At 39.6% G+C, this 26,345-nt stretch overlaps 1 protein-coding gene across 1 annotated transcript in view; it reads right to left on the bottom strand.

The window, feature by feature from the left end:
• CEP78 (centrosomal protein 78) overlaps positions 1 to 26,345 on the bottom strand; it is a 70,629-nt gene that overhangs the window by 20,426 nt on the left and 23,858 nt on the right. Inside the window, 5 exon segments of the mRNA XM_007472123.1 lie at positions 16,856 to 17,185; positions 17,734 to 17,781; positions 18,107 to 18,278; positions 19,119 to 19,285; positions 20,759 to 20,836. Of these exon segments, the coding sequence (XP_007472185.1) occupies positions 16,856 to 17,185; positions 17,734 to 17,781; positions 18,107 to 18,278; positions 19,119 to 19,285; positions 20,759 to 20,836 (795 nt within the window).

Here is a 26,345-nt window from a genome sequence, read left to right as displayed (position 1 = left end):
TTTTTTTGCTGTACGCGGGCCTCTCACTGCTGTGGCCTCCCCCATTGCGGAGCACAGGCTCCGGACGCGCAGGCCCAGCGGCCATGGCTCACAGGCCCAGCCGCTCCGCGGCACGTGGGATCCTCCCGGACCGGGGCACGAACCCGTGTCCCCTGCATCGGCAGGCGGACTCCCAACCACTGCGCCACCAGGGAAGCCCCATCTTAACCATTTTTAAATGTACAGATCAATAATGTTAAGTACATGCACGTTGTTGTGCAATCTGCAGAACTCTCTTCATCCCACAGAGCTGAAATTCCACACCCATTAAACAACACCCCAGTCCTCCCTTCCACCAGCCCCTGGAAGCCACCTTTCTGCTTTCTGTCTCTATGACTATGACTACTCCAGGTGCTTCATGTAAGTGCAATAATACAGTATTTGTCTTTTTGTGGCTGGCTATTTCACTTAGCATAGCGTCCTCAAGGTTCCTTTTCAGACTCCCTTCTTTAGCATATGTTATAGCTTATGTCAGAACTTCCTTTCTCTTGAAGGCTGAAGAATATTCCATTGTATGAACATACCACATTTTGTCTACCCATTCATCAGTCAAGAGACACTTGGGTTGCTTCCACCTTGTGACCATTGTGAATAATGCTGCTATGAATATGGGTGTACAGATACCTCCTTGAGACCCTGCTTTCAATTCTTTTGGGTACATATCCAGAAGTGGAATTGCTGGATCATATGGTAATTCTATTTTTAAGTTTTTTGAGGAACCGTCATACTATTTTCCATAGCGCCTGCCGCATTTTACATTCCCACCAATAGTGCACAAGGATTCTAACTTCTCCACATCCTTGCCAATGACTGTTACTTTCATTTTTTGTTCTTTGTTTTATAGTAGCCATCCTAATGGGTGTGATTTGGTTTCCCCAGGATTTTTAACTGGAACTAAGGAAGTCAGTCTCTTCCCATGACAGAAGCTATGGAGGTGAGACTCTTAATTGTCATGTTTCTTGGCATGTGAAGGAAGACAGCCTGTGTTGAGTTTTTAGGGCACTAATTAATCCTACCCCTTTCCCCTCCAAAGTTTGGAACCCAAATGAAATCTATTCACAGAAGCCAAATAGACTCCAATAAGGATCAAAATAGCAGTGCCAGTACTTTTCAAGGAGGACTGGAAACGAGGACTGAAAGCCAAGTCCAGGCCAGTCTTCCCATTCCTCTTCCCCCACCCAGTGGAATTGACTTACCAGCAATGGCAGGCCTGCTCTGTCCACCTTGCGACAGAGGCAGAGAAGGCCTGGTGGGTTTACTGCACAGAAACGCTGCATGCTGCCTGGGGACAGGCAGGGTCCGCAAGAGAGCCAGAGGGAGGGGCCATGCTTGTGTAACCACCCCTTTGCCAATCTCACCAGCCAGAATAAGCCACTCCTTCATCCTGGAAGCAAAAAGGGAGTTTGAAAAGAAGAATGGAAGCGTAGCCCCCAGAAGCTCTGAGAAGACGTACGCTCATCTCTGTGGGCTTCGGCAGACACACGAAGGGAGGAGGAAATGTCCCCCCTCACAGCCTCCCCAGCAGTTCTAACATTGGGGTGTGCTTGTTTTTAACATCTTTATTGGAGCATAATTGCTTTACAATGTTGCGTTAGTTTCTGCTTTATAACAAAGTGAATCAGCTACACATATACATACATCCCCGTATCTCCTCCCTCTTGCGTCTCCCTCCCTATCGCATCCCTCTAAGTGGTCACAAAGCACCGAGCTGATCTCCTTGTGCTACACGTGGCTGCTTCCCACTAGCTATCTATTTTACATTTGGTAGTGTAAATATGTCCATGCCACTCTCTCACTTCATCCCAGCTTCCCCTTCCCCCTCCCCGTGTCGTCAAGTCCATTCTCTACATCTGTGTCTTTATTCCTGTCCTGCCCCTAGGTTCTTCGGAACCTTTTTTTTTTAGATTCCATATATATGTGTTAGCATACGGTATTTAACATTTGGATTTCTTAACAAGTAGGACTCAGCACTGCACAAATGCAGCTGTTCTTCCTGTGAAAGAATGCTGAGTGCATGGGAGCAGGGCTGCTCGCCCCTTGTGAGGCTGCTCTCTGACATCACGACTTCTTTGTGAATCCTCCCGAGGTCAGCTATGGGACCTGAAGGCTCTGAAGTGGGTCTGCACAAAACACCAATTAAATTTACTCGAGGCTATCCATGGCCTAGCCTGAAAATTCATTTCCCAATCTGTCTTCCATTTCACATTCTCCCAGGGAGGACATTCAATATAGCTCACTGGAGATTATGCAAGGAACTCAAATGAAGTCATGAAACAACTCCAAATAATAAATGCCAGCAATATTAAAATGCCCTGATTTGAACTATATGAAATGCCTCACATTATTAAATTCTCAGAAAGGAATTAAAGTCCCCCCAAAATAAATATCCTTTCTCTTGAAGGTTGAGCTCTAGAGAAATTAAAAGTCCACAATTATTTCCTGCCCAATTCCTTTCTGGTTCAGGGTCAGTCAGAGGGTCTCATTCAGCGATGGCGATAGAGTCTGGCTCCTTCCACAGCTGCTTGCACTGCAGAACAATCTTGGCTTCAGGCTCTCCAGGCTGTCACTCCCTTGGCCAGTTGTCTGGAGTCTGTAACTTATGAACTTAAACTCAACTGGGAGAAACGCACTCTCATGGGGTCAGTCCTGCTGCCATGGGGCCCTCTCCTTGTCTGGTGGAAGTCCAAGGCAGGCTGAGGCCTGTGTGCCACGGTGGCAGCTCTCCTGAGAAGCCGCTTCTCCTGAAAACCATCAAGAGGAGACCCACTGCAAACAGGCATCTCTGCCTGCTTTGAGGTAAGACTTGCCCAGCTCTAGCAAGCACCTTGCCTCTTCCACACGGGACTCTGCAGTCCCTGAAGAAATTAAGCTGTTTCTAATTTCTCCAAGAAGGGAGGCCTGTGGTGCTAACATCACTGGCAAGGCCTGTGACATGAAGAGCAGCCTGCAGGACAGGAGCAGCAATGAAAGCTGTCACAGACTTAGAAGGCAAACGACCTGCAAGACCAAGGCTCTGTAACCCAAGGCCAAAGGCATTTGACTCTCCTTCAAGGGAGAATGGGGGAGATGGAGAAATAGGTAAGAGGCATCTTTTCATTGTAGATAAGAATTATGGGTTTCAATAAATGCTGGAGAGGGTGTGGAGAAAAGTGAACCCTCTTGCACTGTTGGTGGGAATGTAAATTGATACAGCCACTGTGGAGAACAGTATGGAGGTTCCTTAAAAAACTACAAATAGAACTACCATATGACCCAGCAATCCCACTACTGGGCAGATATACCCTGAGAAAACCATAATTCAAAAAGAGTCATGTACCAAAATATTCATTGCAGCTCTATTTACAATAGCTAGGACATGGAAGCAACATAAGTGTCCATCACCGGATGAATGGATAAAGAAGATGTGGCACATATATACGATGGAATATTACTCAGCCATAAAAAGAAACGAAATTGAGCTATTTGTAATGAGGTGGATAGAACTAGAGTCTGTCATACAGAGTGAAGTAAGTCAGAAAGAGAAAGACAAATACCATATGCTAACACATATATATGGAATTTAAGAAAAAAAAAGTGTCATGAAGAACCTGGGGGTAAGACAGGAATAAAGACACAGACCTACTAGAGAATAGACTTGAGGATATGGGGAGGGGGAAGGGTGAGCTGTGACAAAGCGAGAGAGAGGCATGGACATATATACACTACCAGACGTAAGGTAGATAGCTAGTGGGAAGCAGCCGCATAGCACAGGGAGATCAGCTCGGTGCTTTGTGACCGCTTGGAGGGGTGGGATAGGGAGGGTGGGAGGGAGGGAGACGCAAGAAGGAAGAGATATGGGAAACATATGTATATGTATAACTGATTCACTTTGTTATAAAGAAGAAACTAACACACCATTTTAAAGCAATTATACTCCAATAAAGATGTAAAAAAAAAAAAAAAAAAGAATTATGGGTTTCAAGTCAACCAGACATGGAGAAACCCTAGATGACTATAATGTCTCTGTAAGCTGTGGAGATTTACCTCAGGTTAGTGGAAAGTTCGATCCTTGTCCTGTTTGAAAGGAAATACTCAAAAGGCACGGACAACTGAGAGTCTTAGGCCTAACGCTTTAACCTAAAGTTAAAGGTTAACCTCCAGAGGATAAACAACAAGGTCCTACTGTATAGCACAGGGAACTGTATTCAACATCCTGTGATAAACCATAATGGAAAAGAATATAAAAATGAATATATATAACTGAATCACTTTGCTGTACAGCAGAAATTAATGCAATGTAAATCAACTATAAATCAATAAAAATTTTTTGAAGAGATTTTGTGAAGGTTTGCTTTTTGTTTTCCATTTTTTTTTTTAAGAGAGAAAAACTTCCTCTACATTTCAAGGACTTTGACGACTATCTTTCCAAGACATTAAATAACCCAACTAATCCTCACTGATCTCTCAGGAACAAAGTTAATAATTATTTGGTATATAGGTATCCTTACCTATGTCTAAACTGCTTGGTTTTTTGTTGTTGTTTTTTTGAATTCACACTGGTTTAAAACTTACAAACTGTACGAAGAGAGCATGGGCCTTAGGTCAAGCCCTTTCAACCCTGTAGTACATGATGTGCCAGCGAGCAGCCAGCCACCCAAACCAAGTGGTTGCCTGAAGTCACAGGGCACTTGTCCTCTTGTTTTTTAAAACTCTTTGACCAAATTATATTTTAGACTCCTCCTGTAGATGTGTCAATTTGAAAACTCAAGCTTTCAGTATAACAAAAGGGCATTTAAAAGGGGAATCTAATGTAAATTACCCTAAGACTATTGGGAGTTAAAGAGCTCAAAAAAGCTGGGCTTTGGAAGTAATAATGCACAAATGGAGAAGGACTTTCAGCCATAAAATAACAAAGCAAATGGGGGAAAGACTTGGGTTCTCCGTGCAGCAGTTTTGTCAGCAACAGACACAGCAAATGTCTGAAGCACTCTAGCCAGTGTTTTCAAACTGTACGACATGATCCACTAGTGAGTGGATTGTGAAACCCACTTAGCAGGTTGCAAACACAACTCTCTTTAGAGGAATGCAATAGAAAAGAACACAGTGAGTCACTAGAAGTACAGTAAGAACTGTCTGGTGAAATGTTCCATTCATTACGTGTGCTCACAGGTAGGTTTGGGCCAGGACAATTACCTTTCCTTTTGCATAAAATACAATTTTTACTCTGGGTTGTGGCTTTTAAAAAAAAGTTTGAATACACTATTACGTAGGAACACCTCAGGGGTCCAAAGCTCTGAGAGGAGGTTACACAGTAAAGCTCATTTTCTACAGAGATATTAGGAAAGACACATTTTGAAAAATAAGTGGACATAGGACATACGGTACCAGAGATTATATATTTGCATTTTCCAAGTTTTCTGTGATAATGAAAATTACTTGTCATCCATAAAAATATGCTTATTAAAAAACCCAAATAACCTAGAAGTAAATGAAGTAAATTACATAAAGGCCCCTTTCATTCCTTCTCTCCCAATCCTAGTGCCTTGGGCAGAGGAAACCGTCAACATCTTGATATGCATTACTACAGACGTTTTTCTAGACACGCACAGACACACACATGCCATATATATGTAAACGGGTTCGTAACCCTATAAACGTAAACAGGAGTGTGCGTTTCAGTATTATTGTGCAACTTGTTTTTCATATCACTTAGGAATATTTTTATGTCCACATCATAGAGCTGTTTTTATCTGCTGCAGAGTAGTGCATGGTAGAAGTTGGTATGTATTATTTCAACAATTTCTTCATTTATGTACAATCTTCTTTCAAATTTTTTATTATTTCAAAAAATGTTTCAATACACATGCTTATACCTGACTCCTAGGACTTGCGTGAAGATTTCTTCAGGTTGGATGCCTACAGTCAGAGCTGTTAAATCAGAGGCTAGACACCTTTTAAATATTGATATACACTGACAAATTGTCCACCTGAAAAGCTACATGAATTTATACTTTCTCCAACAATGACAGAGTGCTCATTATGTCCAGCACTAGTTATTACCAATCCTTTCATATCTGCCTTTTCAAGGGATGGGAAAATGGTATTCATTTTAATTTCTGACTGCTTATGAAGTTGAAAGTTTATACATGTTTGTTTATATTTCTTCTTTATAAAAATATTTTTATATCTTTTGTTCATCTTTTGTTTGGTTTCTAGGTGCTTTTATATTAAGGATCTTTAACTTTGTTATATTTCACATAATCCCCCAATCTTTTGTCTCCTATTTATAGTTGTGTACTGGAGTTTTTTTTTTTTTTTAAGGTAATCAAATCTATCAGTTGTTTTTTTTTTTTTTTAAGGTAATCAAATCTATCAGTTGTTTTTTTTTTTTCTTTCATGGATATTGGGCTTTGTGTCTTGATTAGGAAGGCCTTCCTCACCCATTTATTAGAGATTTTTTCCAATATTTCCTTCTTTTTTTTTATGTTTCCATGTTTAATTCATCTGGATTTCATTTCTGGTCCATGGTATGAAAGAAGAAAATGTTTTCCAAGTAGTAAATAATCTCAACATCACTTACTGAATAGTTCAACTCTTCCCTACTTATTTATAATGCCATTTCCAAATACTAAATTCCCATATGTATATATACTGCTCTGTTCCTGGATTCTCTGTTCTGTGCCTTTAACCTATTTGATTGTTCCTGTGCTTATAGTGCACTATTTCATTTACTCTGGCTCCATGGATTACTTTGATAGCACAAATTGTTTCGTGCGCTGTCTTATAGATGATCTTTATAATTATATTGTTATAGCTATTTAAAAACCTTGCTATGATTATATGAAATTGCTTTGAATTTATGTTAATTTGATAGAACTGACTTTTTTTTTTTTTTTTTTTTTTTTGCGGTACGTGGGCCTCTCACTGTTGTGGCCTCTCCCGTTGCGGGGCACAAGCTCCGGACGCGCAGGCTCAGCGGCCATGGCTCACGGGCCCAGCCGCTCCGCGGCATGTGGGATCTTCCCGGACCGCGGCACGAACCCGTGTCCCCTGCATCGGCAGGCGGACTATCAACCACTGTGCCACCAGGGAAGCCCGAACTGACCTTTTTTATGTTAGGTTTTCTCATACAGAAATGTGGCATGCCTCTCCATTTTGGGGGTTTCCTTTTATACCGTTCATTATAGATTTTTAAAATTCACATAGGCCTTAGATTTCTGCTGACCTTTTCTAGAGAATGCATTCTTTTCCACCATGCATTTCCTAATTGGTTACTGCCAGTGTATATAGAAGCTTTTGATACTGCGGTGTTGGTGGTGTGCCCTGCCTCTTTAACAAGCTTTCTCATTGTTGCAACAGCATGCCAGTAGGTAACTACAAGGTTTCTTTTTGTCCAAAAAAACTTTACAACCATAGCTGTCTCACTTTCCATCGAGTTTACTTTTTAGTACTATTTTTGTCTTCTTTCTGAGTCAGCAAGATGGGATGCTAAGAAAGTTTCCTTCTACTTCTAGATTGCTGAGTATCAGAGGATGTTGAATTTATCAAATGCTTTTTTTTAGCATTGAAGATGATATGGTATTCTTTAACCTGTTAGTGAGCCACAGTGATTCTGCACTTCTGTTCAGACTGGCCTATACTTTTCTTTGTTTTATTTGTGCAGTCTTGGTATCAGGATTATGCTAACCACATGGAACGAATTAGGAAGTTTTATGTCTTTTTTCTATCCTCTGCAATGGTTTACGAATAAATGTGTTCTTTAAAGATGTGCCTAATAGTATTTGCCTTTTAAAAAGAAGTTTCAGGGACTCCCCTGGTGGCACAGTGGTTAAGAATCCACCTGCCAATGCAGGGGACACAGGTTAAATTCCTGGTCCGGGAAGGTCCCACGTGCCGTGGAACAACTAAGCCTGTGAGCCACAACTACTGAGCCTGCGAGCCACAACTACTGAAGCCCGCAAGCCTAGAGCCTGTGCTCCACAACAAGAGAAGCCACCACAACGAGAAGCTCGCACACCACAACGAAGAGTAGCCCCTGCTCATTGCAACTAGAGAAAGCCTGAGCGCAGCAACGAAGACCCAACACAGTGAAAAATAAATAAATAAAATAAAATTATATTAAAAAAAAGTTTCATACTGCTCTTTCAATTTCTTCTAAGATGTTTGGTCTATTTACATTTTCTATCTTTTGCCAATTTTTAGAATCTCTATTTTTTTTTAAGTTATCACATTTCATCTAGTCTTTCAAAATTATTGGAATGAAGTTATACAACCATATCAGGAGTAGATTATAAACAGTACTCCCTTGAAATTAAAAAGTCTATTTGTAGGTATCTTTCTAAAAATTATTCCTAATGCTAGCTATTTTTCTTTGTCATATTTTCCAAAGGTTTGCCTTTTATTAGTTTTTATTTTAAAAACTTTTTAGTTTCATTGATCAAAAATTTTTTGCTATTTTATTAATTTCTGCTTTTAACATTTAAAATTCCTCGTGTCTTTCTTCTAGTTCATCATTTTTTCTAGCTTCTAAAGTTAAATTGTTATTTCACCTCTTTTCAGTTTTCTTACTCCCAGAAAAATAAAATCTACAAAATTTCCTCTAACTCCTGATTTGGTAGAATCCTGTAGGTTTTGAGAAGTAGCTTTTTACTAATTCTAAATAGTTTGTAATTTGTTTTGAATTCCCCTATAAATGAGTTATTTAAAAGGTAATTTAAAAATTTCCAAGTGGACAAGCCTTTTATTGGTTTTATTATATTATGAAAGCAAACAGGTCTGCATTCTGTACTTTTTTACCCTTACATGAATCCCTTTTATAAACAGTTCATAACTTTTCCAAGAAAACATTTTGTATTCCTGATGGATAGAAAATATAAAGAATGTTTTGAATTCATGATGGATACAAAATATTTATGTATCTTCCCTCTCCTAACCTACTGATGGGAGGGGGCTGGGCCTGAGATTTTTGTTTTACAATTATTATACAGTAAAAATGATGCTTTTTTGGGGGGGAGGTACAGTTCCCTTAAATTAACTTAAGTATGGATTCATGTTACCACCAACACAACCAGAACAAGGACCAGCTCATCACTGAAAGAAACTCCCTTGCACAGCCTCTTTGTAACCAAACCTTCCCACCCCAACCCGTGACAGCCACTCATCTAGCCTCTTATCACCATCATTTTGCCTTTTCAAGAGTATTATATAAATAGGACTTCCCTGGTGGTCCAGTGGTTAAGAATCCGCCTCCCAGTGCAGGGAACATGGGTTCAATCCCTGGTCGGGGAACTAAGATCTCACATGTCGTGGGGCAACTAAGCCCATGCACCACAATTAAACTAGAGAGCCCGTGTGCCGCAAACTACAGAGCCCACGCGCTCTGAAGCCCGCACGCCCTGGCGAAGATCCCACATCTCGCTACTAAGCCCCGATGCAGCCGAAAAAAAAAGAATATTACATAAATAGAATCATAAAGTATGTATCTTTTGAGATTACATCAAGATGTAACCTTTTGGCTTCTTTCACTTAGCATATGACTTTGAGATTCATCCAAGTTGACATATGTATTAATAATTTATTCTTTTTTATTGCTGAGTAGTATTCCATTGTGTGGACACACCATCATTTGTTTATCCATCCACCTTTAGGAAGACTTTTTGATGATTATGAATAGAGCTGCTATAAACACCACGTACATGTTTTTACATGAACATAAGTTTTCACGTAACTTTTGAAACTGCTGGTGTATTTATGTTTAAAGATACTGCCAATCTGTTTTGAGGGACTACATCATTTTGTTTCCACCAGAATTTCAGTTACTTTGCATCCTCACCAGCCCTTGGTTTTGTCAGTATTTTCTTATTTAGTGAGTAGCAGTAGATCCACTGATTTGGGAGAGAGATGTGTTAAAGTCTCTCTCATAATTGGTTTGCTCACTTTTCCTTGTATTTCTGTTTTTGCTCTATACATTTTGACAGTGAGTTTTTAGATTGCAGATCTGATTTCAAATAACCTTTCTGCAAAACTATACTTTTTATCAACCGAAGAGAAATGCTTTTACTTTCTCCCACTTAATGGTTTTCATCTTGAGTCCTATTTATTGTTTATTCTGAGGTTAACATAGTCTCATACACTTTTGTTAGCATCTGCCTGGTATGCTCGTTTACTTCTTTATAATCCATGAAAGTCTTTTAGACTTTTTTTTGGCAAATAGCACATAGTTGGATTGTTTTTTTTACTCAAGCTTAAGGAATTCCAGAATTTAATTTACATTTATTGTGAGAAAAGCATTTGGTCTTGCTACCGTCTGTATGTGTGCGTTTGTGTGTGTTCCTATTTATCTTGTTTCTTCTTTCCTGCCTTTTCTTGGATTTTTAAATTCCATCCCCCCTTTCCTGGTGGTTTGGGGGCTATTAAAGTTGTTGACATATATTTGCTTCTCTCTCTCCTTGTCTTGGCACACAGTAAGTCTGCACTTCCCTACTCAGTTGAATTCAGCCATGGCCATGTGATTTTCTTTGGCCAATGAAATGTGAGAAGTGACACACGGTCCATCTAGGCAGAAGCTTTAAGTCAGGGTATGTTGCATCACAATCTATTTTTGCTTGGATACTGTAACAAGCAATGTTTCAAATAGTGATGCTTTGTCAGCTGGCTCCCAGGTTGAGGGGGATATGGAGTAGGGCTTCTAGCCAATCTGCCAAACGCATACAGAATGAGCACAAATAAACCAATGTTGCTTTAAGTCACTAAGATTTCAGGCTTGTGGCTGAAGTATCGTCACATAACCTATCCCTACTGATATGCCTTTCACTTCAAATATACTTAAATATATTTTTCTATCAACACCTAGAGGTAAACACTATATTCTTGCCTTGAATAAGACGAGATCCTGAATACTGTTCCACTTTCTATATCCTGCCCTGCCTCCATTCATGTTAAAGCCTAGAATTTTAGCTCACTTCATTTTTACATACGCATAATATTTACACAGATTTTTCCTTATTATAAGCATCCATGGTGATTATAAAGGGGAAAGACAGATCACATGGCATCATCAGTTCCTTTGATTTAAAATCTTCCATGGATTCATTGCTCATACTGATATCTGCACTATCTCATACAACAAATATTTGTGCACTTACTGTATGCCAACTCCCGTGTTCTTCTAGGAGTCTCACTTCTTTTTCATAACTTTTATCTTTCATCCCTTTGCAATGCATATTAAGGGGATCCCTCAATCAGAGCTTCCATTTCATGAATTCAAGCTTCAACTGAATCTATTCTGCTATCTAGTCCATCTTCTGAATGTTCTGTTTTCACAATCGTATTTTTTTTTTTTTTTTTTTTTTTGCGGTAGGCGGGCCTCTCACTGTTGTGGCCTCTCCCATTGTGGAGCACAGGCTCCGGACGAGCAGGCTCAGCGGCCATGGCTCACGGGCCCAGCCGCTCCACGGCATGTGGGATCTTCCCAGACCGGGACACGAACCCGTATCCCCTGCATCGGCAGGCGGACTCTCAACCACTGCGCCACCAGGGAAGCCCCACAATCGTATTTTTAATTTCCAAAAACTAAATATCTTTTTCCTAGCATCCTATTCTTTATGGATGCAACATCCCCATGACTCTTTGAAGATCCTAATTGTATTAATTTTTAAACTTCTTCTGTTTCTTCTAGTAACTACTTTCTTGAACAGATTAATTTGTTTTAATTTCGTGTCTCCTTTTATGTTAGTGGTTTTCTTCAAATTTGATGATTCTTGGCATATTTATAGATGAGGGCCTAAGACTACGGTTTGAAGTGCTTTTCCTCAGCCAAATGAGAATTCTGGTTCACTTTCAATGAATACAAATTCTGATTATAGGCACTCTGGTGATTATAAAGGGAGTGGCAGGTCACCGTAACCAGAAGTGTGGCAGCTTATCTTCAGTTCCTGCTTGTAGTCATTTTGGATAATGCCCTTGTTCTCCAATCCCAGTGTTTCCTGTGTCAGGACCCCCACTTCAGAGAGCTGCTTTCTTAGCCTGAGCTTGGTGGCAAACTCCATAATTAGGTACTCCACAAAGAGGAAGTGGAATGGCTTAGCTGTTCCACTCTTCAATTAACTCATCTTTCAATAATCTGCTCTTTATCTTCTAGGAAGTCCACATTGTTCATTTTCTGGTTTTCCAACTCTGCTATTAATTTATTTTTGTTTTAATATTTCTCCAGTCATTTCAATGGGACTCTGGAAGAGTAAAAGAATGTGTTCAGTGATCCATGTTAAACCATAAGTTCTCGTATGTAGTTTATAATCAGGATCTTCTAAAAAATTAACCATCTTGCTGATCTTCTGAAAATCAAGTGTTACTATTTTGAGATTAGGGATTATTTTGTAAATATCCATTTGAAATTAGACTGATTCCTGGCCTTAGTATTGGGTATGCATACAACAGTAATTTTTGACCAAAAGTAATTATGGCATATTTAGGGCAAGATGACAAGCTCTTTGCTACTGTATCACATCTGACACTGTTTAAAAATAAAACAGAATTCCTGTTTGCATAGATTGCGTATGCTCTGGTAAACACTCAGCAAAGGTATACAGTAATTTCTCAGTAAAGGTACATGCTCATAAACTCTAACCCAAATGAAAATATTTCATTTCAATTAAGTGACATTGCTTTAGGTTGAGTATTGAAAGTTTAATGAAGTACTGAAATTGTACTTATTAAGCAGCAAAGTATCCATATTTATAATTTTTAATGGAATCACTTCAAATGATCAATAAAACATGTAAATATGAATTTTAAAACTATAATTATGTATGTGTATATATGTCTCTGAAAAATCTGTGTCAAAGAAAACTGAGGCTATCAGTATAAACTCATTTAACTTCTATCTCTTCTTACCTCTATTTCCTCCCAAACTTACCAGTATCCATCCAACTCGAAGGATATAAGTGCTTTTTATATACTGTGCAAGGTTTTTTTCTTATCCATATTTCCATGTTTCCCCAATTCTCTAAGTTACTTATCTACATCTTCAGGATCTCCTTTATTGGTTCCTTCATTTCAACATATAAAATATAAGTCCTTCTCACTCTAAAAAATTCTTTTTTGCTAATTATTTTCTCTTTTCATCCAAACTCCTTCAGAGTAGCCTATTCCCACTGTCTTCACTAGCCCTGCCTGGCCGCCACAGGCAGCTCTACACCCTCAACTTATTGCAATCTGGCTTTCTTGTCCACCACTTCACTGAACTGCTCTAAGGTCACTGGGGACCTAACTGCCCAAATCCAATGGACACTTACAGTCTCTGAAGTATGACACTGTCATCCACTTCCTCCTTCTTGAAATTCTATCACCTCTCTCCTTCCCAAAATTCTTTCTCTGCTTATTACCTAAACTTTGACAGTACCCACAATTCTCTGAAATCTCATCCATTTTCATGATTTTAATGACTGCTTATATGTGCTGATGACATTCAAATTTTTATCTTTCCATGTCTTCACATGCATATCCAGTTATCTACCAGTTAATCTCCTGAATTCTACAGGTGCTTTAAAATTCAACATGTCCAGAAGTAAAGTCTTTTCCCCAATTCAGTTCTTTATTCCCTATTTCCAAACTCAATGATACCACCACCCAACCTTAGTCACACAGATGGGGGTCCAGCCTCCGCCTCCTACTTCTTCCTTACTTCCCAAGACCAAGGCTTGCTTGTAATTTTCGAAATAAAATTAGAACTTATTTCCTCCCTTCATCTATACCTTATTTCAGACCCCTTTCTTCTTGCTATTACCTGGTCTAGAAGTTACCAAATTGCTGTTTGGTGGAACCAGTTGTTAGACACTTCTATTAAAAAAGGACTCTACAATCAAATATATTTGAGGATGGCTGTGTACCACACGCCTGCTGTGATGATCCAGAATGAACACTAGCCTACAGCAGCCCCGAGAAGCTGTACAGTAAAGAAACCTGGTTAACTTTACTTAAGCCAGGTTCTCCCTTCTGCCGGCCTATAGACCTTTCAGTAGGGACAGGAGAGGAGGTGGCAGCGTGAAAGTCCCACTTGAAAAGAGAAAACACTGCTCCTCAGAAGAGTGGGGCATAACTGTCTCCAGGCTTCTTCAAATTCCTCATCCACACTGACGTCAGTGGTCTAAAATGCCACCTGAACTTGTGCTTTCCATTCTGAGCTGTTTTCTGAGGAAGCCAGCTCCACGCACGTGGGTGGTTAAGACCCCCTCTCCTCCTCGCGGCCTCCTTTAGGGGCACTTGCCACTGCCTGGGGACACTGCACTGATCCTCCAGAGCCTGAGCCTGTGGCTCCGTGACACCCCCCCCGCACACTCACGGCTCTGGACTTCCGCTGTCCTCTCTGCCTTGAGTGTCCTTTCCCTTCACCGGCTGACTCACCAGTTTTTCACGAGTCCTTTAAGACTTAGCTTAGGGACTGCCTCTTTCGATGACTTTTCTTTGCCTCACAGCTCCCCCTCTTCTTCCACAAACACTGACCAAACGCCCTGAATATGCCCGTCATAGCATGTCACGTGCAGGATGAGACATCTGCTGAGCGTCTTCCCCTCTCACTCCACTGCTAAAGGGCCAACGCTACATCTTGGTCAATGTTTCACTCCTCTAACACTCAATCCATGACTAATGAACTAAACTGTAGTAGCCCTCTTAGTAACAATCAGGCAGGACCTTCTAGAAGAAATCTGACACTCCAGCTTTTCTCTGATCTCACCTTTCAGTCTGGCTGAACTAAAGACTTATCTGTGCATGTTTATCAGGGAGACATAATTTAATCCAGAGATGTGTCATCACATACTCTTACATACTCTGCCGTTTAAAAATTCTGCTCACGATGGGGGAAGGAGACAGGTGTGCTTTCTGACAGCCCCACTGTTTTGCACTTCTAGTGCTCACTGGCTTCTCTCTCGATGCCCTCCTTAAACCCTTCCTCTCTTAACAAGGAAACAGGATAACAACGTAATTAACAGCCTGGGTTCTGCTTATCTGTGAAACAGAAACAGAACCAGGGACATAGAGAATAGACTGGTGGTTGCCAAGGGGGAGGGGGTGGGAGAGGATTGGATTGGGAGTTTGGGATTAGCACATGCAAACTGGTGTATATACAGGATGGATAAACAGAAAGGTCCTACATGGGACTTCCCTGGTGGTGCAGTGGTTAAGAATACACCTGCCAATACAGGGGACACAGGTTCGAGCCCTGGTCCAGGAAGACCCCACATGCCACGGAGCAACTAAGCCCGTGCGCCACAACTACAGAGCCTTTGCTCTAGAGCCCGTGAGTCACTACTGAAGCCCGCGTACCACAACTACTGAAGTCCATGTACCTAGAGCCCGTGCTCCACAACAATAGAAGCCACGGCAATGAGAAAGCCTGTGCACTGCAACGAAGAGTAGCCCCCGCTCACCACAACTAGAGAAAGCCCGCACGCAGCAACAAAGACCCAGTGCAGCCAAAAATGAAAAATAAATAAATATATTTATTAAAAAAAAAGTGGATGTATTTAAAAAAAACCAAAAAGACCCTACTGCATAGCACAGGGAACTATATTCAATATCCTGTGATAAACCGTAATGGAAAAGAATATGAAAAAGGATGTATATAAATGTATAACTGAGTCACTTTCCTATACAGCAGTAATTAACACAACACTGTAATTCAACTATACGTCAATAAAAAATAAAATTTTAAAAAACTGCCATAAAAATAATCACATAAGGGGGACTTCCCTGGTGGTCCAGTGGTTGAGACTTCGCCTTCCAATGCAGGGGGTGAGGGTTCGATCCCTGGTCGGGGAGCTAAGATCCCACACGCCGTGCGGCCAAAAAACCAAAACATAAAACAGAAGCAATACTGTTAACAAATTCAATAAAGACTTTAAAAATGGCCGACATCAAAAAAAATCTTTAAAAAAAAAATCACATAAATCAGAAACAAATGAAACATAATAAAGTCCATACATTAAAAAAAAAGAGCATGGGTTCCGGTCACATCCCAGCTTCCCACTTACAGCTGTGTAATTCTGGGCAACTCACATAATGTCTCCTCAGACTCCTCATCTGTAAATGGGGATGGTAACAGTTCCCTACCCCAGAGCATTGCTGTAATCCATAAACACGGTTAAGTGCCTTGGTAAATTGTTTGATGCTCTCTGGTTATTGTGAATTAAAATATGTCAATGGCTTCTGGCCGTACGATTTATAATAGTTTGACAGTTAACCAAATGTTAAAACTATTCCATTTATTATTCCCATCTCTTTTTACCCCTTACCCTGCTTTGTTGTTTATGTTTTCTCCCACCAGAGTGTTAGTTCCAGGAGAGTAAAGGCTTTTTTTTGTTCACTGCTGAAAGCAATAGCACCCAGAAAAGTACTGTACATATGAAGCCCTCAGTAAACACTAGCTGAAGAATGGTGCAAACTGTCACAAGGAAAAATACACCCAAACTTTCATTATAATAAAAAGGTATAGATAAATCTTTCTCTAATGGCTTCCAGTCAAGTATTTTAAAATACCATATGCTATACTAAAAACACAAGTAATTTATTAAAATTTGAAGGTAAAAACATAATTTTAAAAGATTTAGACTTATGTTAGGCGTGATAGAGTGTGGATGCTTTCTTGAAATTCAAAATCAGATCCAAGAGTATCACTTTCAGAATGTTCTAGTAGACTGAGTTTACTTTTAGTTGTCTTTGATGAAACAGTCACTATTCTACTCTCTTTCTTAACAGAAATGTGTTTTTTCGAAGACTCACTTCTAGTTGGTTCATGAAGCAAAGAATTATTTTGCCCAATTCCTTTGCTTTTCTGCTTTACAGGTGAGTCAGAGCAGGAATGCAGGTCCTTCCCAGGTTGTTTCTTAGCAGAGTAGTTTTTGGTATATTATGCTCTGCTCATTTTCTCTGAAGAAGACCTGCTATTTCTAGGTAATTCCTCTTCTTTTCTTTGACTTCCAGATTCAGAAATGACGTCTGCTGAAGGAGGACATGTTCTAGCAATGAAATCTTCAAAAGACTCCTGCCGCTGCTCTGTGACTGGGAACTCCAGGTTATCTTTGGAAGTTTCTAAGGCCTCCTGAGTAGAGACTGGGACCTGGAAGGAGTCGAGAGACAAAGGAATCCTAGCATCACCTGTAATTTTCTGAAACTGGAAGGAAAAACAAAAGACAAGACAAAAATTCAGTGATGCACAAAGCCAACCATTAAAAAGTAGAGTTCAAAACTTCAATGTTACTCTGCGATATTATTATTAAGACAGTCAATTGATTATTCAGAAGATTTCAGAGCCAGTTTCTTTCTAATTATATCTTGCCAAGTGATTCTCAACTTAACCTAGCTATATCCAAGGCTATGTTCGCTATATTTTCAGACTTTGGTGGCTGGGGTAGTTATTACCCATTTCCTTTCCCTCACTAAAAATAAACCCTACTTTGTAAGAAAATTAATTTCTTTTCTATCCTCCAGGCACATGTAAACAGTATATAGTTTGTGAACAGACTGTGTTCTCAAGCTTTCAGTTCCCAAGACCAGTCTGAGATTGGCTGAGGTGGGAGAAGGGGGCTCCAAGTGAGGCTGAAGGAAGAGGTGACAGGTTTCCCCTCCCAATCCCATGACCAGGGGAGTCACTATAATATGTTACCTATTAGCTATGTCTGGATTACTTATTTGAAAAATTATCTATATCAGTACGTATACCTTCATTAGTGTTCCTTCATTGTAAGCTGACTGCATACAAATAGAAACCTAGATAAAATATGAATAGAATAGACATCTATACAATTTAAAATTTGGAATATGTTCTCTAATGTTTTCTTTCTTCATTAAGGATAGTTTGCTTTAACTCATAAATTTTCTAAAGAACTTCCAGTTTTCTTATTTACAACAATACAGTATCATGAAATGGGCACACATTTACTACTAAGCTCAGATTTGGAAAGGACTCCAGAGTCTTCTAGTTCCCAAGCATGTGAACTATTAGAGACTGATCATTATTGTTTTCTCCCTGACCTGGTTATTTCCTTTTTGCTAATCACTCTTAGAATCAGTAAGTGCTGTTCTGTCCACTTACTTGGATATTTTGCATTTGTCCTGGGGCACTCTGCTTTGATTCTGATTTTTCTTCTTCAAGTGCCTTCTTGTCTTCTTTAGGTGGACTACTAACAGCAGAATTCATCTGGGGACGACCTAGTAAATGAAAATCTGACTGATCTATACCAGCCATTGTGGCCAGCTGCCCAAGCCTGGACCAGAGGAGGAAAGGAGAAAAGACAAAGGTTATTATAATCACAGAAGAGCAGTTTAGATTTCCCCAGACCTACAATCATGAAATACTTCTAAAATAGTAAAAGTCAGCATCCTACTCCAGACTACAAGCCTCTCCCCCAAATTCTCAGCCCTTTCCAGATTCCTCCTCTAGGACATACCCCATCTCCTTACCTATTACCCCTCCATTTTAAATACTGTCTCACTAGCAGCTTCAACATCTACCACGCACCTCGTCCACTGCCTGTCACACCTCCATTCCCACACCTCTTTACCACCTTTCCTCCAGTTTCCAAGAATGTGTTTGTTCCTTCCTTCCCAACACCAATTCATTCACTGACCAAACACTACTCCATCAACTATCAATCTCCACTTCCCTCTTTCAGCAAAATTGCTCCCAGTTGAGAACCACTGACCTATATCTTCTCTGCAGATTAATAGTAATTTTTATGTCTAAGACAAAAATAACTTTAATTTAAACTTATCAAACAAGCAAATAAGTGAAAGATAGGAATATTCTTATCCATCCCCAAATATTTTCAATGAAAATTGCCTTCAGTTTAGTCTTTACAAAAAACTGTACCTACTAATTACTCTGTCTACAGGTTACTCCTCTATAATGGGCTCCCCACTCTACCAAAGCAGGCTCCCCTATTTGCAGTTCTTAAAAAATTTAATTCCTCATTTAAAAAAGTCAACTATATTACCTATAATTATACTAAATATGCCCATGGAAGTGATGAAAACTGCTCCAGTTCCTCAGCAAACTACCATTATAGTCGCAAAGAGAAGAACACCATGAAGAGAAATGAACTAACCCAGCATCTTTAAGGAGATCCAAGAAAGCGTGGAACTTCTGAAAAGAATTCTCAATGCTGCCCAAAACACCTTCATCATCCAGGATCATGCTTGTCAATGAGTGTGCATGAAGGGCTTCAGACAAAGAGAAATTTATATTTCTTAACTGGGCGTTTTCATGTTCCAGCTATAAAAGAAAACTGAAAATGTCTGACATGATTTTTTCTCATTGTCATCAAAAGTAGCCTTGTCTACTTTCAAGGAACAAAACTAAAACACTCAAAATGTAATTAATTTGTAACTAACCTAATTCTCCACCAGTAAAGACAGAGACCGCATCACATAATAACCAAAACCCACAGGCACCCAACAAAGTTTCCTATACAACACTTAGGTGGTATATAAATAAACCAAAGTTATCATTTTATTAATGATCTTTCACAAAAGATCACATTTCTAACTGGTTAAAAACATATTGGAGCCTCATTCCACATTAGAAAATTACCTGCTTTAAGTTTCCCTTAAATTAGAAAATGAAATATAGAATCTGATTTGGACAAAACATATTACAACTCTGCTGAATGTTAAGAATTAACTTTAGTGAGCAAAGTATCTAATGCTTACGTTTAAAAGTCCTAAATCATACCCAACCCAATTTATTAAATGTACGGTCACCAATGCTTTCTTTGGCTCCTTCAAAATATTCACTCCCGTGCACTCTTCCCCTTCCGCTTATAACCTATGCACTTAAAACCCCCTATAGGGCTTCCCTGGTGGCGCAGTGGTTGAGAGTCTGCCTGCTGATGCAGGGGACACGGGTTCGTGCCCCGGTCCGGGAGGATCCCACATGCTGTGGAGCGGCTGGGCCCGTGAGCCATGGCCGCTGAGCCTGCACGTCCGGAGCCTGTGCTCCGCAACGGGAGAGGCCACAACAGTGAGAGGCCCGTGTACCGCAAAAACAAACAAACAAACAAAAAAAACCCTATAAGCTCAACTCCAGTATTTCTCAGAAAGGCCGTTATGTTCATGATGCCCCTTTTGCCTTATATAAGCAGGTGCTCAACATTTATCGAATGAGTGCCCGCCAATCCAATGGATGCACTTTCAAAAATTCCTCCCTACACTCACCCTGTGATAAATTATATTTAGATAGAACTTTTTAGATTATGCCCTGCTTTCATGTACATTACCTAATGTAATTATCATAGTATATATTTTTATCTTTCATTGTATTCTTAGAAGTTTTCCAATATCTTAAATTTATTTAAATGATTCCCTTTCCTAACTCATTGCCAGGAGAGTCTCATCATGTCTTTTATGTTACTGTATATACAGTATATGCACAAAAAGTGCTTTCTTGAATCAAAGAATCATGAACAGAAAATAAGCTAATGTCATATAAAAGCTCACACACACACACACACACACACACACAAAACCAGATTTTCACATTTTTAAAAATATGCTTTCTGGAATATAGATCATATGATCACTAAATACCAGTAAATGCAAAAGTCCATATGATACAACCAATTTGCAACATATTACAGTTTTATATACATATTACAACATATTACATACAAACTATGTGTATATGGCTTAAAATCGAATCAAAATAAAACCAAAACACTCTCAAAAGTATAAGAAGAAACTTGTTTACCTCACTGACTCGTTTATCAGCCTTAAGTCTTATTACTCTTTCCTCCTTTAACTGCTTTAGGCACTCCTCCAGTTTTTCCTAAACAGAGTAAATATTATGATAATTCATAGTATAATATCCAAAAGCCTTTCCAGCTATAGGTCTCATCAGGATTTAGGGGCAGAGCCAGAAGTGAACTCAGATTTTAGTCTGCTACTGGTAATATCATACCATGCTAGTGAAATGAATTATCAAAATATATCAAATTAGCATAGTAAAGATTTATTTAAATCCCACTCTTTGCTCTTTCCAACATAAATTTGTGGCAGCCCACCATAAAAGCCATATGCGTATAACATAGTAAGTCAGAAATAAAAAGTTAAGACCAAGAAAGAAAAATTCTATTTTTATTTGTGGGTCTCTTTATAGTAGGAAATCCTATTAATGAACATGCGTAACATAACTGAATTGCATAACTGCAGATTCAAAAGCATTTTTTTTAAAGTAATCACTTTTAAAGCAATTTACAGTCAAGCACTGTTCCTGGAGTTCTCTGGGCATTAAATAATCTAATGATCAAAACCCTAAGGGGGGCTTCCCTGGTGGCACAGTGGTTAAGAATCCGCCTGCCAGTGCAGGGGACAAGGGTTCGAGCCCTGGTCCGGGAAGATCCCACATGCTGCGGAGCAACTAAGCCCGTGTGCCATGACTACTGAGCCTATGCTCTAGAGCCCATGTGCCACAACTACTGAGCCCGTGTGCCTAGAGCCTGTGCTCTGCAACAAGAGAAGACACTGCAGTGAGAAGCCTGTGCACTGCAACAAAGAGTAGCCCCCGCTCAATGCAAGTAGAGAAAGCCCGCGAGCAGCCACGAAGACCCAGCACAGCCAAAAATAAATAAATAAAATAAATTTATTAAAAAAAAACCAATAAAACCCTATGAGGAAAGAACGATCACTAACTCCACATTATTTTACAGATGAGGAACACAGAGGCAGAGAAGTAGAGTAACAGCCAAGGTCACACCACCTTGTAGCAGAGCCACACTGGGAACTCAGGAGGCTTGGTGCCATTCCCGTTCACGGAGGTGGTAGTCTTCCCATCACCAAGGTCAATAAAATAAAATGAACACTGATAAACTCTCTTATGAGCTTTAAGAACTAAGACACTTAGGTCCTTGAAGTGGGGACACTGCTTGCAATAGGCAGAATTCTAACAGAGCCCCTAAGACTCCTACTTACTGAAGTACACAAACCTTCCAATCATCCAATCAAACCCTAAATCTAGGTGCTGCAGTGAAGGGATTTTGCAGATGTAACTAGGGTTCAAAATCAGTTGATTTTTTAAGATAGGGAGATTATTCTAGGTGGATGTGACCTAATCAGGCACCCCATAAAAAGGACCTGAGTGCTTCCCTGGTGGCGCAGTGGTTGAGAGTCTGCCTGCCGATGCAGGGCACACGGGTTCGTGCCCCGGTCCGAGAAGATCCCACATGCCGCGGAGTGGCTGGGCCCATGAGCCATGGTCGCTGAGCCTGCGCGTCCGGAGCCTGTGCTCCGCAATGGGAGAGGCCACAATAGTGAGAGGCCCGCGTACCGCAAAAAAAAAAGGACCTGAACTCTTCCTGAATTGAAGTACAAAAGGGACAAGAGGGAGACTCTCCATTGCTGGCTCTGAAGAAGTCCGATGCTGTGGCAGGGAAGGCAAGCGAGAGGCCTCTAGGAGCTGAGACTGTCCCCCGACTGACAGCCAGCAAGGAAATGGGGACCTCTGTCCTGCAACTGCAGAATCTGAATTATGCCAGCAAGCCGAAGAAGCCTGGAGCCATTCTTTCCCAGAGCCTCTGGATGCTAACACAGCCAGCCTGACATCTTGATTTCAGCTCTGTGACCCACACAGACTATGGTGAACATCCATCGTTTGGGACTCTATGTCTTATACTTAAATTTCACGTGCTTTAACACTCTCAGGAAGGAACCCACATGTTCCTGTGAGTATCTGAGCAGGAAACCCAGTCACGCTGTGCCTGGACTTCTGACCTACGGAACTGTGAGCTAGTAAAATAGGTATTGTTTGCAGTCAGTAGGAGTGTAGTAAAAGAATTAATATTCTACTCAACCTCCAGGTTCGTGAATAAAATAAATGATTGTCATTGTTTTAGGCCACTGTTTCGGGGTGGTTTCTTATGCAGCGATAAACAATCAGAATACCTATATTTATGAAAACAGTACGGTATATTTATACATTTTAACTGCTTTGAACAATCACTTAAAGAATGAGGAACTCTATTATATGCCATCATTGGGAGAGGAGCTGGTATCACTTTCTGGAGAGGAGCTCTTGGTACCTAACAACAATCCTACATCAGGAGTTTACCCTAAGGAAATCAAAGATGTGGGCAAAGATTTATCTACCAACATGATGTCGTAAGATTGTTTATAACCAAACCCTAGAAGAAAGCTCAGAGCCTCCAAATTGGGACTGGTTTAAAGAAAAACAGCTCACCGTCTGTAGGAATGTGCTACGAAGCCACTAAGAAAAGAATGACAAGAGGTCTCAACCAGAGTTAATGAATGGGCTTCAGGAGTTCTACATTCAAAATATATCTATGCGTTTTTCCTGGGAGATGGTGCATAAGCTTAATCAAATTCTCTGATGTAGAAGAGTATTTAGTGACATGGCAAAATATTTTGATACTTTTTTAAGACAAAAGATTAGGTGTGTGCACATGCAGAGGTGGCTTTTATTTCCCTCAATAAGTTGTTCATTGTTTTCAAAAATTTGCTCAATGAACATATATTTTTATATTTAGAACATATTTAAAAACTTGAGTCTAATAACTTCAAATTCTTTAATGTTTCATTACTAAAGCCAGCCAAGTTTTCAATGGTGAAAACGGGAAAAAAATTGCAAAATTCCTCTGCTTTTAATATAATGGTTTAATAAATCTTGTAAAACTGATTTCAAAGAAATTCTAAACAAATAAGCAAACAAACAAAAAAACCTCACCACAGTCAGAGGAAAGCAGACTAAAAATTCCTGACTGGTTCTAAATAGCACATCAAAGTGCAATTACATGAAATAGTTTCTCCCTCTAGTGGAGGAAATTAGAACACAGTGTTAAATTTTTGTGAAAAAGTGTACCCTCCTCCTATAAAGTATCAATAATTCATGTCCCTTACTTGGAAGTATGGAACCAAAAAAGTTAGAAAGTAAAATTGCTTGATATTCTATTACTTAAGTAAGACTAATGATAAGGCTTTGGAATAATCTTCCTTCCTGTCATCTGCTCTCCTTCCTCCCTTCTGTACACCGGCTAGGGTGACTTTTCTGGGACAAAGCTCCCATCATATTGTATATTAAATTTTATGTTCAACTTTTTTCCATTTAACATTGAAATAAATCATTTCTCATATAATCAGGGGATTCATAACCTTGATTTTTTTTTGTGGGCTACAAAATATTCCACTGAGTGGGTTTACTGGTTAACCATTTTACACATTTAAATTCTTTCCAACTTTTCAATATTATAAAACAAAACAACTGTTTTTATGCATGAAGGCTTTTTTCCATACTGAGAATGACGTTCTTGCAATAAATCCATAAAAATGAGTTTGAGGTCAAAGCAAATGAACATTTTTAAGACTGAGGTACCTATCTCCAAACTTCTTTCCAAAAGATTTCTAAGATTTTATACTGCCATCAGTGATGTATCACTTGGTATATAACCTCTACTATAACTGTTGGCTTACTTCCTCACTTAGAGTGCAAGTTATTTGAAGAAAGGAGTGTATTTTATTAAGTGTTTATCCCCAGCACCTGTGCCTAGCACAAAGTAGACGGTCAATAAATAATTGCTTAATAAGAAAAATCCCTGCCAATACAAGATGTATGTGTGTGAAAGAAGACTGTTATGTTTTTCTCTAACTGGATAGATGAAAACTTGTCATCTTCTTTCATGTACAATTTTTTTGCTTATAATTAGTAATTAAATTCTCTTTTAGATTATATTTTTAAAATTCAGATTCTCTGAGGCAAATGGGCCTGGCCCTACCCATTAGCTATATAACCTTGGACAAGTTCTGTAACTCTAGGTCTCAACTTCCTCATTTACAAAATGGAGATAAGCTCCCATATCACAGAGCTCTCGCGAGGATTACATGAATTAAAACACATATAAAATTAAAAGAGTGCTTGGTACATAGAATATATTCAATTAATGCTGAATGAATGAACATGCGAACGCAAACAGTAGTGAAGGGCTTAAAATGAAATGGTCTCATCCCACTCCCACATCCAGCACTCAAGAAGCGACCGATTCCTTAAACAGGTTTTTAACTGTAAAATACAATATGCGTAGTGAGAGGCACACAGAAAAAAACTGTCAATGTGACAAATAAAAAGAGAATCCTTACATAACCATTACTCAAATCTGAAAGTATTGATACTTGTCAGCATCTCAAAAACCCCCCATATCCTTTTCTCATCACAAGCTCCTTCCCTCTTCCCAGTTAAACACCATCCTCACTTCTTGACAATCCTTTCCTTTAACCTGCATGCATCCCTAACAAAATAGTTTAGTTTTGTCAACATCTAACTTTATGTAGAGGATCACAGTATATGAAGTCTTTTCTATCTTATTTCTTTCACTAAACATTGGTTTAAAAAATTCATCCACATTGCTGCCTGTAGCTCTAGTTCATTCAATTTTATTGCTTGATAGTTTTCCCACTGTACGAATACACATAATTTATTTAATTTTTGACTCTTAATGGACATTTGTGTTTTTTTTCAGTTTGTGCTAATGCAAATAATGCACACGAATCCTGCTGTACCGGTTATCCTGGTGCATTTATACAGGGCGGGAGTGAGGGCTGCTGGGTCACGGGGTATTTATATACCTTCAGTTGATGGAGAGTGCTAAATGCTTTCCAAAGTAGTTGTGTTGATTTATACTCCAGTATAAGCAGGGTATAAGATTCCCATAGTACTCCAGGTCTACAATACCTGATACTACCAAAGTTTATTTATGTATTTGTCAATCTGATTGGCATGTAGTTTCACTGGTTTTGACTCACTTTTCTCTTATTACTTAATGAAGTCGTATGCTTTTCCATGTTTACTGGCTGTTTGGATTTCCTTTTTTTATGAGGTTTAAGTCAACTATTGTTATTTTAAAATTTTAAAATTTTTATTTATTTATTTTTGGCTGTGTTGGGTCTTCATTGCTGCCTGGAGGCTTTCTCTAGTTGCGGCGAGCAGGGGCTACTCTTTGTTGCGTTGCGTGGGCTTCTCATTGCGGTGGCTTCTCTTGTGGAGCACAGGCTCTAGGCGCGCGGGCTTCAGTAGGTGTGGCTCGCAGGCTCCGTAGTTGTGGCACACGGGCTTTGTTGCTCCACGGCATGTGGGATCTTCCCGGACCAGGGCTCAAACCCACGTCCCCTGCATTGGCAGGTGGATTCTTAACCACTGCGCCACCAGAGAAGTCCAACTATTGTTATTTTGAATTCTTCTCCATTTCCAAGTAATACTCTTACATAACTATTTTCTCACTAAATTTGAGGCATTATCTGTTAACTTTCTAATTTACTAAGTAAGGGTTTAGTTC

This window comes from Lipotes vexillifer, unplaced genomic scaffold (genome assembly GCF_000442215.2).
Source record: "Lipotes vexillifer unplaced genomic scaffold, Lipotes_vexillifer_v1.1 scaffold993, whole genome shotgun sequence".
NCBI classification, from domain to species: domain Eukaryota; kingdom Metazoa; phylum Chordata; class Mammalia; order Artiodactyla; family Lipotidae; genus Lipotes; species Lipotes vexillifer.
Note: the sequence above shows the minus strand (reverse complement) of the source record. Positions and strands in the feature narration are given on the sequence as shown.